Genomic DNA, 14,200 nt, shown 5'->3' with positions numbered 1-14,200 from the left:
GACACTCTACATATAATACCTCATTAAGTTCTCACAACCCTAAAAGGCAAGTATTATTGACCTTAATTTACGAGTGAAGAATACTGCAGTTCTGTTTTTTTTCAATGTTTGAGAGACAGAGAGCATGCATAAGCAGGGGAGGGGCAGAGAGAGAGAGAGAGAGAGAGAGAGAGAGAGAGAGAGAGACCCCCAAGCAGGCTTCATGCTGTCAGAACAGAGCCCAACCCCAGGCTTGATTTCACCAACTGTGAGATCATGACCAGCTGAAACCAAGGGTCAGATGCTTAACCTACTGAGCCACCCAGCAACCCCCCTACCCTTTTTTATTTTTTAAGAATACTGCAGTTTTAGAAAAGCTTCTCAAATCACTTTTTCTATCCATCATCTCACTTAATCTTTACAATAATCTTGCAAAGTGTGTGTATGTGTGGTAGTAGGAAGGCTTGATTATTTATTTAATGGTTAAATTCCTTTCCCTCTTCTCTTCTCCAGATGTGCAGTAAGTGACTGTTAAGGACCATGTTCTCTACCTCTTTAAAAGTCAATGTACCGGGGCGCCTGGGTGGCTCAGTTGGCTAAGCGTCCGACTTCGGCTCAGGTCACGATCTCACAGCCCGCCCGTGAGTTCGAGCCCCGCGTCAGGCTCTGGGCTGATGGCTCAGAGCCTGGAGCCTGCTTCCGATTCTGTGTCTCCCTCTCTCTCTGCCCCTCCCCCGTTCATGCTCTGTCTCTCTCTGTCTCAAAAATAAATAAATGTTAAAAAAAAAAAAAAATTTAAAAGTCAATGTACCTAACAAGGTGAAAATACATAGGAGCCTTTCATAAAGACTTCTTGATTTGGGGCTATGGAGTCAGATCCTTCTCACCTCCCTCTTTTTCCGATTAAATCTTTTAAAAATTGACACACAATTACAATTACAAAAAGTGAAGTGCACAAATCTTAAGTGTACATTTAATGAGTTCTGACATATTCATACACCTGTGTAACCCACTCCAATAAAGATTATAGGATGTTTCTCTCATTCCAGAAATTTCCCGTATCTTCCCCAATCATTCCAATTGAGTGAAAAAGCTCAAGTTTGACATAGTTAACAACAAAATTTGCACTAACTCTTAGAGACAACATAATGCATTAAGAACAGATTCTAGAGCTAGAGCCTAGGGAAGTTACTTAATCTCTCTGTGCCTCAGTACAATCACCTTTAAAATAGAGGTAAAAATATCTACCTCACAGAATCGTTATGAGGACTAAATGAATATCTGTGAAGTTCTTAAACCAGTGTCTAGCAATACAATTCATAAATGTAATAGAATGTTTTATTAAAGACTATAGGTACATGGTACTACACAGATTATAAACTAGTTTCATATAATTTATCTTAGATCACCACATCTATCCAGTAAAGTAAAAAGGGCTGGCATTATTTGCATAAGCAACCTAAGAGGCAAATTTTTCAGTGGTGATTTGTCTAATGCCTGGGTAAGCACCTGGCAGAACCTGGGACTTGAAACCTGGATGTGTGACTCCAACCCCAATCCTCCTGTTTTGCTTTGTTGGCTAAGGTAGTGCTTTAATCACCTGGCCAGTGACAAATGTATGCAATAAATACCAGTCTCTACCCACACATACGCAGACATATTAGAGGATGAACACTGATTTGATTCTCCTACTGCTGATATTGTTGAAATCAGCAATTATTCACGAACAGAGAAATGAGGTGAACAGGTATGTAGTTTGGGAGTGAGAATAATTAAAGAATGAAATAACTAGCTCAATTATATTAATACAGATGCTCACTTCCCATGTTGTGCAATAGGATAAAGATTATCTGAAGTTTCCTTTAAGAGAAGATCTTTCAATGGCTGAATTTCTACGCTATGCCTTCATTTCGAACATACGGACCCTCATGGGCAGTTTGAAAAACTCCAGCCAAATCACAGGCTTCTCTCATAATGAAGGCTCCTCCACCCAAGCTTGCTATCTTATCTTTGGACTTGAGGTTCAAGAAGAGTGAAGAGTTTTCTTATTGAAGACCGAAACAGCCCACCATGCTCGTTGGTTAATCATGAAAGACTTGTCGCTCTGTTTTAGAAGCAAACTCTAGTTTTTGATGAGTCAGCCTGATCCAATTTGTGTACAAAACTGACCACTTCGAACCTCTCTGGTCCACTCACTGTCCACCACCTGTATAGTTTTGTCTAGGGCAAAGTGCTCCGCATAACTAAGGCTCAGTAAATGACAGTCAATAATAATGGAATAATATTACCACCTACTGAGCGTTAAGTATGTGACAGATACCGTGCTAAGCACTTCACCCTCAGCAATCCTATGCGTTGCTAACCAGTTTTATGGAAGGGGAAATGGTAGTTGACAGAACTTGCCGAAGGTCACACGCTAGAAAGGTTACCAGAAACTAGTGCTGCCGATGTCAAGGTCTAGAATAGTCACCATTTCACCCAGCTGCCTCAGAAATCTCCCAGCAAAGGGAACAAGAACAAAACAGGGGAAACTGATACAGGTCACATTTGCCCTCTCGGTACTTGACTCGCCGAGAGCATGACTAGTGGACGCAGAAACGCTCAGGAAGCCAGGGAACCCCTCGGCCAAGGCACACTTGCCCTGCAAGACCTTCTGGAAAGAGGCGGCGTCCAGGCGGTCCAGTGCGCGAAACCGCTCCAGATGCACCGAGATGCCCCCGAATCTGTCCGGCTCGGCTCGCAACACGTCCGCTCCGGCGAGAGCGTCCCACCTGCAACCCGGACCGCCCGAGGCCCGGCGGTGCCCTGCCCAGAGCCTTTCGCCGCGGGTCCGCGTGAACACCGCGCGCCAGAAACGCCCGCTCAGAAATGGCGGCATCTTCAAGTCCCCATTCGACCACTCTTTAGGCCCCTAAAATCAACCTTCCGCCTAGGTCAGGAGCGGAGGTCATTACCATAAATTTTAGAAGAGTGCCACCCATCTATCTCAGAGTTGAGTTAACGCCACTTTCGTAGCGCTTTACCGAAGAGATCACGAAGCCCTGTCCACCAGGTCCTCTCAGGAATTTGGCTGGTTCCAGGAAAGCTGAGGAGAAACTTTTCCACCTGTTTTTAAGTCAACAGACGTTTGTCCAGGAATAGGGAAGGCAGGCAGAGATTAAAAAAAAATCCTCTCAGGAATTTACAATCTAAATGACGGTTGTGTTTACGTAATCCACCTTCCTTTGTAAAAGTCATAACCTCTTCAGCTTCTTCAAAGACGGCGAGTTCTGAAAACGCTCCGTTCTCCCTCTAATTGCGCTCCACTCTGGGGATTACGGTGAAGGGCGGAGCCTCGTTGACTTCTGCCCCGGAAGTTTTTCTTCCAGAGGAACGCGCACGTTGAGCCGCCTTTGCAGTTGCTTCTTTCAGGCTACCTTCTGATCATGTCTTCCAAGAAGAACAGAAAACGACTGAATCGAAGCGCAGAGAATGGTTCAACCTCACCCTCTTCTGCTTCCTCTTCTTCGGGGCCCTCGGCTCCTCCTGGGCCAGGCACCGCGGCGGCGGCTGGGACTCTGGTGGTGACCAACTTTTTAGAAAAGGGTAAAGAGTTTTGGGTGGGAGACCTGAGGCCGGGGGCGCAACCTGGGAAAGCGTAGACCTAGCGATGCCGCCCTTATGATGCAGAGGCTTCTGAAAACTGATCGAGACATAGGTGTGAGAGTAGCACAGAATTTTGTAAGATGTCCGAAGCCACGCCTACACTGAAGAAGTCAGGCAGAAACGGCTTATCCGTGGCTAAGTCAAGCCATCTCTTCTGTGAATTGTTTTGAATTTGTAAGTTATACTTGAAAAACTTTACTTCGTTTAAGATGAACGACATATTTAACTGCGAAGTTGCTTAAAGCTAGCGAGTATAGGGTATACATACAGCAGAAAACTGGACACCCAGTTCAGTGAAGATGTGGATGCATCTTCCTAAGAGCGTTGTGTCTTTGAGAATGAAAGCCTTTAAGGTTTATTTTTTCTTCTGTTAGACAGGTTCTGGTATTTAATAACAGCTATCAATTACATACTATTGTTATCAGTAGGTTACTTATGTCACACATATATCTCATTTAATCTTCACAGAAACCCTGGAAGATAGGTACAGTATCATTATGCCTATTTTACAAAGGAAGAATAGTTAACGTGATTGGCTCCAGGTTCCACAGGTTTACTAAGTGGTAGGCGGTATTTGACTCTGAAGCCATTATCCCAGATACCAGCCCCCTTGAGTTAAGAGAACGGATTTGCCTGAAAAGTTATTTAATTGGTAAAGCTTCTGGGTTGAAGCTGTGTGTTACAGCTTCGAAAAAACAGATCACCAGCCAACCTAGTGGCAAGATTTTTACTTCTGCCTAATGTTGATCCTAATCACAATTTTAGAGTTAATACGGTGTTTTCAGTTTCCTTTAGGGGGTCAGAGGACAACTTTTTCTGTCCTGCATATTCAACCTCTTTTTTAACTGGACCCTTTTTATTGAAATTTAAACCTGATTTCTCTTACATTTTAAATCAAAACAAAAGTTCTACATTTTCTTCTTATCACCATCCTCTCTCTCTGTCCATCCTTTCATTGCCATTTTTTTTTTAAGATTTGCTTTTAAAAAAAGTTTATTTACTTATTTTTGAGATAGAGAGTGTGTGTGGGGGGAACGGGCAGAGAGAGAGAGGGACAGAGAGAATCCCAAGCAGGTCTGTACTGCGTGCACAGAGCCCGAGGTGGGGCTTGAACCCACCAACTGTGAGATCATGACCTGAGCTGAAATCAAGTGTCAGATACTTAAGTGACTGACCCACCCAGCTGCCCCTTAAGATTTGGTTTTTAAATAATCCCTTCACCCAACATGGAACTGTATCTTACAACGTGGAGATTAAGAATTGCATGCTTTACTGACTGAGCCAACCAAGCGCCCCTCATGCCAAATTTCTTTAATGGAGTAGTCTCTATCTCCTCATTTCTCACCTCCTAATTAGCCTATTTCTCTTTTGGTATCCATTCCATCATTCCATGGAAACTGTCCCTGCCATGGTCACTGATCATATCCATGTTGGTAAATACAATGGACAGCTTTTCATTACTTCCCTTACTTGACCTCTCAGCAACTTTTGGTGTTGTCTACCATTTCCTTTTTCTAAAAATAGTTTAATTTTTGACTTATGTGTCATTAAATGTTCCTAGTTTTTCTCTGTCCTTTTGTTGGTACGTAGTTTTTCACTTTCCTTTGCAGGCTAATCTTCTACTTGGCTGCCAGATGTTTCAGTTCTTCAGTTTTTTAGTCCTGAAACCCTTTTTTTCTCTGTACAAATTTTTCTTGGGCAAGCTCATCCAGTGTCCATAGTTTTCCATCTATACCCTCATCATTTTTGTAATTATATTTGTAAAATATACTATTTCTGAGTCTTTGTTCAGTTGTCTTCTAGACCAATACTAAAACTTTGTAAGGAAGTTTTTAAAATATCATATGTAAAGCTTAGTGCTGTTGTAAATATAATTAAAAAGAAATTACTAGGAAAATAAATTTAAAAATAGAAATTTTTATTAGATTCAACAGATATGTGATTAGTCTGTCCAGTTGTAATAAAAGCTTCTAAGTAAACCCTTGTTTTCTGTATTTATCCTTTCATGAACTGGTAACAAATAGTTTGCTGATCACACTTTGTATAGCATTGCGCTATACCTCTTCTCTTGGATTTTTCAAAGGTACTTAAAGACTGACCTCATAAACGCATATTTTCACAACAAAACAAACTCAGGACCTGTTCAATTTTCCATTGTAAACTTCAGAATCCTAGGGGTCATCCATGGCATCTCTTTCACAGATCTCACATATCCAGTCCACTACCAAGTTCTGTTTATCACCTACATTCCTCTTCTTTATTACCACTGTTTCTACCTTGATCTCAAACACCATCATCTGTCACTTGGACTACTGCACTAGCCACTCCCCATTTTTTTCCCCCACTGTGCAGCCAGAATGATCTTTAAAAACGAACATCTTGTCATGAGTTTGCTTTTCACCCCTAAGTGATCTTCAGTTGCTGTCAGGAGCCCAGCAGCTTCCTATCAGCCTACTTCCCTGGGAGGTCTTGACCTTCCTTACATGGCCCCTTCTTGTCTCCTGCCATTCTGCGTGTACTCAGGTATATAATTCTTCCTTCTGTCCAGTACTTTTCTGTACAAGCTGTTCTCTTTGTCAGGAATTCTCTTTATTCCCTCTTCATTTAGTTAATTCCTCTTCTTCCTTCAGATCTGAATTTCAACATTATTTCCTTGGAGAAGCATTCTCTGGTTCTTCCCAATTAGATTCCACTTTATAGGCTCTCCTGGCCCTCTTGGTCATTCTTTCATTGTATTAATCTTAGTTTACAACTACAGAATTATTCAGTGATTGTTTAATAACTCCCTCATCCTATTGGATCATAAGCTCTGAGAGGCCAAGGACTGTCTGCTTTTGTTCACTTTGTATTCCTAGTGCCTAACGTATTATCTGCCATGTTGTAGGCACATAGCAAATGTTTGCTGAAAGAACAGATGAAGAGTGGATGGTTGTTTGAAATGACCTTTACTGTCTCGTTAGTTAATTTGGCACATAAAGTGCTCAATAATGTATAGTTAATAGGGAAAGTGGATGTTGAGGTATGTTTTTAAAGTATGGTATTGGAGGAATGAGGACTGTAAGAGAATGTGTGGAGATGTATTAGGAAATAAGGCCAGTGAATGAGAGTTTGAACATGATCTTCATTGGTGATAAGGAGGAAGTGGAGTATTTAGAGAAGCCTGTGATTTGTCAAATTCTGGTGCATGGTGAATGTGCAGGATAGGATGGAAGGAAGAAGAAAACCTATAGTCTTGCCAAGGACTGGATATACCTGGGAGGTAATTTTCAAGAGGAAAGGGTAATTTATTGAGGTTTAGAAAGACAGAAGTGGCAGAAAAGTGAACATTATTAAGTCATCAAAAGGATTCTTTGGTGTTATTGATGAGTAAACTATGTTAAGAGACCTGATGCTCGTAGGAAAGTTGAATTTCTTTTCAGCCTCATATTGTGAAATATGCTTATTTTATAAAGTGTTCAGTACTGTTAATCTTAGCTCTGTGAGATGCTTTGTTTTTCTCAGCTGATGACAGAAAATAAGTGTGTTGTGTAGTTATTTTGTAGTGGCAAAAAATAATTAGATACACCTCATGATTTTATTTTTATTGACTTAGTTCCTTTTAAACTCAAAGTATCCTTTTTTTGATTATTAAGGAACACCAATATTAGAGAACCATGATTATGGTCTATGTGTCTAATAATAAAGTTTGTAACAAAGTTGTGACAAGCTAAAATTTCGTTAAGTGTTTCATTGATTTTGTGCTGAAAAGTAAAATGCTGTGTAGCCATCTAGTATGTTCACTGATTTCATGGATGTTTATTATGCGACTGCTATATTTGGCACTCCTAGGCATTGGAGATACAAAGATGAATTTGACCCAATTCCTGCCAAAGCAGCACAGGGTTTAGGAGAAAGTCAGACTGAAAAACAAATGTATATTATGATGATAAATACTAATATCTGACAGCATGGGGTGCTGAAAGAATCAAAAGAAGGACCAGATGTGTACTTGAGGAGGTGGTTGGGTGGGGGTGGACATATCAGCGCATCATTTTCAGAAGTGTCGTCAGCTGGGCTGAATTCTAATCCCTGTCCTTGGCCAAAGTTGAAAACACAGAATGGTCATTTTGGTCAGTGTGTACTTGCCTAAGGAATAAGACCTGTGTTCCTATTTTATCCATATGTTCCTGGGATTAGAAAAGAAAACTCTTGAATTGCTATCATGTGGATCAGAAGTGGAAATGTAACTTAACCCTCCAGAACAAAATGCCAGTTCCCCAGCTCAAGTCTTTGAATATTAGTAGCCAACTCGACTTAGAATCTGTAGTACAAAGGTCGCTATGCAAGTATGAAAAGCCTTGTTGCAGGCATGTGCAGTTCTTAAACAAGTTAGAGATCATATTTCTTTTTTTTTTTTTTTCAACGTTTTTATTTATTTTTGGGACAGAGAGAGACAGAGCATGAATGGGGGAGGGGCAGAGAGAGAGGGAGACACAGAATCGGAAACAGGCTCCAGGCTCTGAGCCATCAGCCCAGAGCCCGACGCGGGGCTCGAACTCACTGACCGCGAGATCGTGACCTGGCTGAAGTCGGACGCTTAACCGACTGCACCACCCAGGCGCCCCAGAGATCATATTTCTTAAAAGATGGAAACTAATACCTACCCCATAAGACATCGTCTTTTAGTTAGCACTCAAACTGTCAGTCAGTGGACCCTTAGAAAGGTTTGGTTTTAAGTATTTTCGTTAAAATAAAGAGGATTGGAACTGGTTTCTCCAGAGTATGGTAAGTGCATTCATTTGGTTATGTGGCTAGAAGATTTTAATTTACTCCCAACAGAAAGCAGGCTTTAATTTCAGTAGTTATAAAATAGTATGAAAATAATTTTCTTCCCCTTTTTGGTAGATGACAGAGTTCCTAAAACATTCCAAAATTCCCTTGTTGAACTTGGACTCAACACTATGAAATCTGCAAATATATGTATAGGTCGACCAGTGTTGCTTACCAGTTTGGATGGAAAACAAGAGGTAAGAGTGTTTTTCATTTCCTTAGTTTAGAAAGATTTGTGACATTTTTTATTTTAGTTTTCAACAAAGTAATAAATGAAAAACTATATTTTAAATGACCCTCACATCTGTATAAACTTTTCCTTCCTTTGATATCTATGACTACCCTGGCAATAGTAGCCTCTAAATGTCATAATATAGACAGAGGCCTTTTCTCCCAAGGTGGTGACACACACTAGCAGCCCTGTCTCCTCCAGTTAATTGTATTTCTTCATAGAAATGTTGTTTGGGAGTATGAGTGTCCTCTCAAATATGAGTGTCATCACAAATATGTGATTACTTTTCCTGTTTTCAGCTGTTTGTTCTTATTGTTATTCATTATATTTGAGGCTCGAAACCCAGAACCTTTCCTGGATCATTTTTGCCAGGTTGGTCTTTCCTGCTGCCGGCCTCTGCCTCTGCTATGTCTTCTGCTGCTTGATTAGTCAGTGTTCTCTCATCCAGTGGTGGCCTCTGAAAATGATTTGAAATCTATTAGGTGCTGATGGCACAGTTCTCATTCTTTTCATTATTCTTAAAAAAGAAAAAGAAAAAAAGTTCTTCACTGTGTTTTGTGGAGACTATAAATATGTGAGCTCAGACCACTATCTGGAGCTGGAAATCTTCACTTCTCTTCATTAACATTTAAGTCTAATGAGATCCAGGTTCCCATGAAGCTCTTGTGCCAGCTCCTTCACTACTTCCTGGATGAAGTTTATGTGCCAGGCTTACAGTTAGCTTGTCTTTAGTATTTTTTCCCATTTTCTTATTGCATGTTAATGCCTTTGTCTCTTTTTTGTAAATTACCTTTCAAATCTTCTACCGATTTCACCATGGTATCATTCCTAATCTTCACAAAAAGACATAATTAAGTACTTATTTAAAAAGTTTTTTGGGGGCATGTGGGTGGCTCAGTTGGTTGAGCATCTGACTTTGGCTCAGGTCATGATCTCACAGCTCGTGAGTTTGAGCCCTGCATTGAGCTCGCTGCTGTCAGCACAGAACCTGCTTCTGATCTTCTGCTCCCCTCTCTCCCTGCCCCTTCCCTACTTGTGCTCTCTCTCTCTCTCAAAAATAAGTAAATAAGTAAGTAAATAAATAAATAAATAAATAAAGTTTTTTGTAACTTGTGTCAGATTCTAAGTCCTTTGGGGGTGAGGACTGTGTTTTGCAGATCCATATACTTAGTTGTGCTTAGTTTTCTGCCTTATAAATTAATGATTTTCTACGAATATTTATTTTCTCATATTTTTATTTCCTGTGTTCTGGGCAGGTCTATACAGCCTGGCCTGTGGCAGGATTTCCTGGAGGCAAGGTTGGCCTGAGTGAAATGGCGCAAAAGAATGTGGGCGTGAGCGTTGGTGATGCCATTCAAGTCCAGCCTCTATTGGGTGCTGTGCTTCAGGCTGAGGAAATGGATGTGACACTCAGGTTTGGTGCTTTTCTTTGGTGACAATCTAAATGAGTGCTGCCCAGCAGAAATAGAACAAGAATCACAAATGTGAACCACATATATAATTTTGCATTTTCTGGTAGCCACTTTTAAGAAGGAAAATCAAGTTGGTGAAATATTTTATTTAATATGTAAGTTAGTCATTATTTCAATATTAATATTTAGTATTACACCAATTGTAAAATTTTATTTTAACTTGTAATAACTATAAAAAACTGTTAATAAGTTATTTTCCATTCTGTTTTTCAAACTAAGTCTTAAAAAATCCACTGTGTATGTTAAACTTGCCAGCACACCTCAATTTGGACTAGCCACATTTAAGTGCTCGATAGCCACACGTGGCGAGTGGCTAGTGTTCTACTGTATTAGACAGTACAAGCTGGATGAGTGCTACTTAATGTATGGACTAGAGACTGTATTGCCGTGTGATTAGAGTCTGCCCTGATTTTTTTGGTGAGAGGAATTATTACCGATGTATGTTCCACAGTAGTTTTCATCTTGGATCGCAGTGTAATCAGAGATGTTGTAAAGGAGGGAGTAGATTACCGTGAATAGGCAAGAAATAAGTTTTAATCAAGACTGTTCAAGCACAGTACCTGATTATATATTTTAACTCATTGATTATTCAATCTAATAAAACAGTTATATTTATTAGATTTTGAAAGTCCCTCATCAAAGACTAATTGTTTGAATCACCTTATCAATGCAGTTAAAGTATATCACCAGTCGTCTTGGATATTCTGTTTGCAAGAATCACAAAACATTTTCCAGTCATTAGTTTGATTTTAAAATGTTTTCTTCTCTTTTGATAGTTTTGTAGATTTCAAGCTTGAGCATTAGCATATTTTTTTTTCTTATAAACCAGGAAACATTTTTCAGAGAACTTAATAATATTTTAGCAAACAGTAAAATAAAAGGAAGAGGGGAAAGGAAAACTCAGCATGTGTTGTGCACCAGCTGTGTACTAGCACACACATGCATACACACCTTTTCTTCTCTCATTTAATACTCTGAACATCCTACAAGGTGCCCATATTTATCCCATTATTAAAGATGAGGAGGGGAGCCTGGGTGGCTCAGTCGGTTGAGCGACAGACTTTGGCTCAGGTCTTGATCTCACGGTTTGTGAGTTCGAGCCCTGCATCAGGCTCTGTGCTGACAGCTCAGAGCCTGGAGCCTGCTTCTGATTCTGTCTTCCTCTCTCTCTGTCCTTCCCCCTCTCACGCTTTGTCTCTGTCTCAGAAATAAACAAACATTAAAAAAAAAATTTTTTTTTAAAGATGAGGAAATGGCCTGGGTGAGAAGTAACTTACCCATTATTTTATGGGTTAGGTAGTAGTTCTACACAGATTAAATGGTATTTATCTTTAGAGTGTTTTGAGACAGTGCTGCAGGTTGCAGGCATCAGTTGATTGGATTTTTGATGATCTAGCTAGTGTGACCTCTTGAGGGCGCAGCAGTCTTAGGTGATGACGATAACCTACTATACAGGGACTGTATGTGTTTAAATGGCAGCTTCGTTTTTACAATTTTATTAAAAAATCTTGTGTTTTAAATGTGGCAGCAGAGCTTAGACAAGAAACTTAATTTCAAGTAAGATAAATCAGTAATTTCAATCTGTGGATCATACCCTTCGTTTGCTTCTGAAAAATTTTATTAGTAAGGTTAGAGCTCCTTCTAGTGGAAGTAATTTTATCTGCACCTATTCATTTTTTAAAAGCAAAACTTAGTATTTTTACCATTCTTATACTCGTTTGTGAATATCTTCTATTCAGAGTTTAATAAATAGAAATGATTTAAATGTAACTGGTTTCAGAGTTCTATAAACAGAAGTGAATTTAAGCATTTAAGGAGATACAATTTCCCGTGTAGTTTATATATACATTTGATTTGAAATTTCCCCCTTGTTCTTTTTTTTCTCTCTATAAGAATACACAGTCGATTCTCATTCTTAGTGCTAAGTATGTTCTATAAAGTTGCTGTGAGTACTGTATTAGCAATGTATGTATATATTTATATTTAATGTTACATATTTATGTTTAAATATTTAACGTATGTTATATATAATAGCATATGCTAATAACGTTACTATATTTAGTGCATATTTAGTATAAATATATACATATACATATCTTACCATACATTATAATCCCAAGACAACTCATTCTGATAGATTTTCACTTCTTTGTTTTATAAAAGAGAAGTGGTAGTTCAGAAATGTTGAGTGACTTGCCGGAGGCCACCTCACTGACAGATACCAGTTAGGATTCAAATCTCCAGCTCACCCACGAGCTGCACTTTCTGCTGTACACTGCACTGCCTCCTACCATCTCTGCCATCTTCTTGTTGTCTCTGGAAGAATGAAAACAAGAGTTCTTTTTCAACCTCAGCTAGGAAAGTGTTTAGTGACTCCATCGTTTTGCCTGCTCTACACATGTCCGTGAATGACTAGGCAAGCTCTTTTAGTATTGATTTTGGGGTTACAAATAAATTGTAGCAGGTGGGTGAATCTGCAAATAATGAAGTTGACACTATTGGTTTCGTTTGTTGCTGATAAACTGATTGGAGAACAAGGCTTAGATTTGGACCAGATGGGTCTGCTAATATACCTCTTCTTGAGCTAAACTATCACTTTTCTACCGATCTCTGGACAACCTCACAACCGTAGCCTCCTCTGCTGGTATGGGCTACTTACATGTGGGGAATAAGGAAAAATGCACCTATTCTGAGAACTGCCCAAGAACATGTTTCTTCACAAGATTTTTAGATGTACCTACTTCCTATACTCAAGCAACCTTTCTGAAAAACAATCATTAGCTGGAAGAAAGGATTCTCATTTTTCTGTAGGCATGCCCTTTCTCCAGAATAAAATTCCATTAGACCATTACTCTCCCTTTTTCTTATTTGTACCTCTTCAGGTAATGTCCTATAAGGACTTAATTTTCCAGAAAGATAAATTCTAAATTATAGAACGGAAGTGAAGTAATCTATGAGTAAAAGCCTTTCTCCAAGCTAGGCAATTTCAGAAAAGGGATGGTTAATTTAGATCAGTGTTTTTCAAATGTTGGCTATGACACACAATGAAAAATACATTTCATTGTGATCTAGTATATGTATACATCCACAAATATGGTGCACGCATGTACTCACGTGTGTACCTGTATACATGAGTATATAGATGTGTATGAATGTATGTATAAGAAAGTAATGCTTTTCTAAGCAGTATTTACCTTTTCTATGTGTGATGTACTTTTGACATTTTGTATTCTATTAAAAAAATGCTGGATGAGATTGACTGAAATGATTTCATGATCCACTAATGGATAGTACTCTGTATTTTGAAGAACATTGATTTAGGTCATTAGGACACCAAGTTGCAAATCATCTTTTCATGGCTATAAGAAATATCTTAAAAGCATAAATCATTCCAGTATTGTATAAACCATTTCCAGGTGACTAGGTCTGCATTACAACTATGCATATGTAATTTTATATTACGTTTTAGTTTCTGGTGTACTTGATGCTGATTTCTATTTCCCCTGCCCTTTATAGTGACCAAAATGTGGATATTAATGAAGAACAACTGACTGGTTGTCTTCTGAGAAAACTAGGTGAGAGACGTATTTTAAATAGTTTTTTAAATTGTAAGAAGCAAGGTAGCAGTAAATAAAGTAATGTGTCTTTGAAGTCTTATATAGATCATAGTTATCTTCAACAGTGTGGAGAATGTTCTTCTCAATGAATTAATGTCCTTTAGAGATAGGGATTTTTTTCTCAATTGATTGGTAGTTGAGCAGTAGAGAGAATACATGATTTGTCTACGGACAAAGTCAGTGTTAGAACTGAAACTTTTAACCCTTGAGCTCTTGGTCTTTCCTATGAGAAATGTTACCTTGGAGTATCAGGCAGGTGTGCCATTTTAGGTGAGTTTATTATTAGATATGGAGTGCCTGGCTATGTGTTGACGAGTTGATAGGATTCTAGATGTATTGAGTGTGGAAGATTGTAAAGAGTTATCTTGTCCTTCTGTCTCTAGATAGTGCTCTATCAAATGGGAATATTAAGTTGTCTCTTTTTTATGGCAATTATTAATATGATT

General features: G+C 39.0%; 2 protein-coding genes across 5 annotated transcripts in view; one reads left to right on the top strand and one right to left on the bottom strand.

Moving 5' to 3' along the window:
- The window catches only part of NUDT6 (nudix hydrolase 6), a 41,430-nt gene extending 38,487 nt beyond the window's left edge, over positions 1–2,943 (bottom strand). Inside the window, exon 1 of the mRNA XM_025922311.2 lies at positions 2,620–2,943. Within this exon, the coding sequence (XP_025778096.1) occupies positions 2,620–2,857 (238 nt within the window). The 5' untranslated portion in view covers positions 2,858–2,943. The remainder of the gene's footprint in view (positions 1–2,619) is intronic.
- A 379-nt stretch (positions 2,944–3,322) lies between these two features.
- AFG2A (AAA ATPase AFG2A) overlaps positions 3,323–14,200 on the top strand; it is a 362,101-nt gene continuing 351,223 nt past the window's right edge. For 3 of the 4 annotated variants that reach the window (XM_086704270.1, XM_086704271.1, XM_086704273.1), the window contains exons 1-4: positions 3,323–3,564; positions 8,509–8,630; positions 9,922–10,079; positions 13,654–13,712. In XM_086704270.1, coding sequence (XP_086560396.1) covers positions 3,405–3,564; positions 8,509–8,630; positions 9,922–10,079; positions 13,654–13,712 — 499 coding nt within the window. In that variant the 5' untranslated portion in view covers positions 3,323–3,404. The remainder of the gene's footprint in view (positions 3,565–8,508; positions 8,631–9,921; positions 10,080–13,653; positions 13,713–14,200) is intronic. The other variant, XM_025921597.2, reaches the window with a different exon arrangement.

Source organism: Puma concolor, chromosome B1, assembly GCF_028749965.1.
Source record: "Puma concolor isolate L17-30 chromosome B1, mPumCon1.1.hap2, whole genome shotgun sequence".
Taxonomy (NCBI): Eukaryota; Metazoa; Chordata; class Mammalia; order Carnivora; family Felidae; genus Puma; species Puma concolor.
This window is presented reverse-complemented; position numbering and strand designations above follow the sequence as displayed.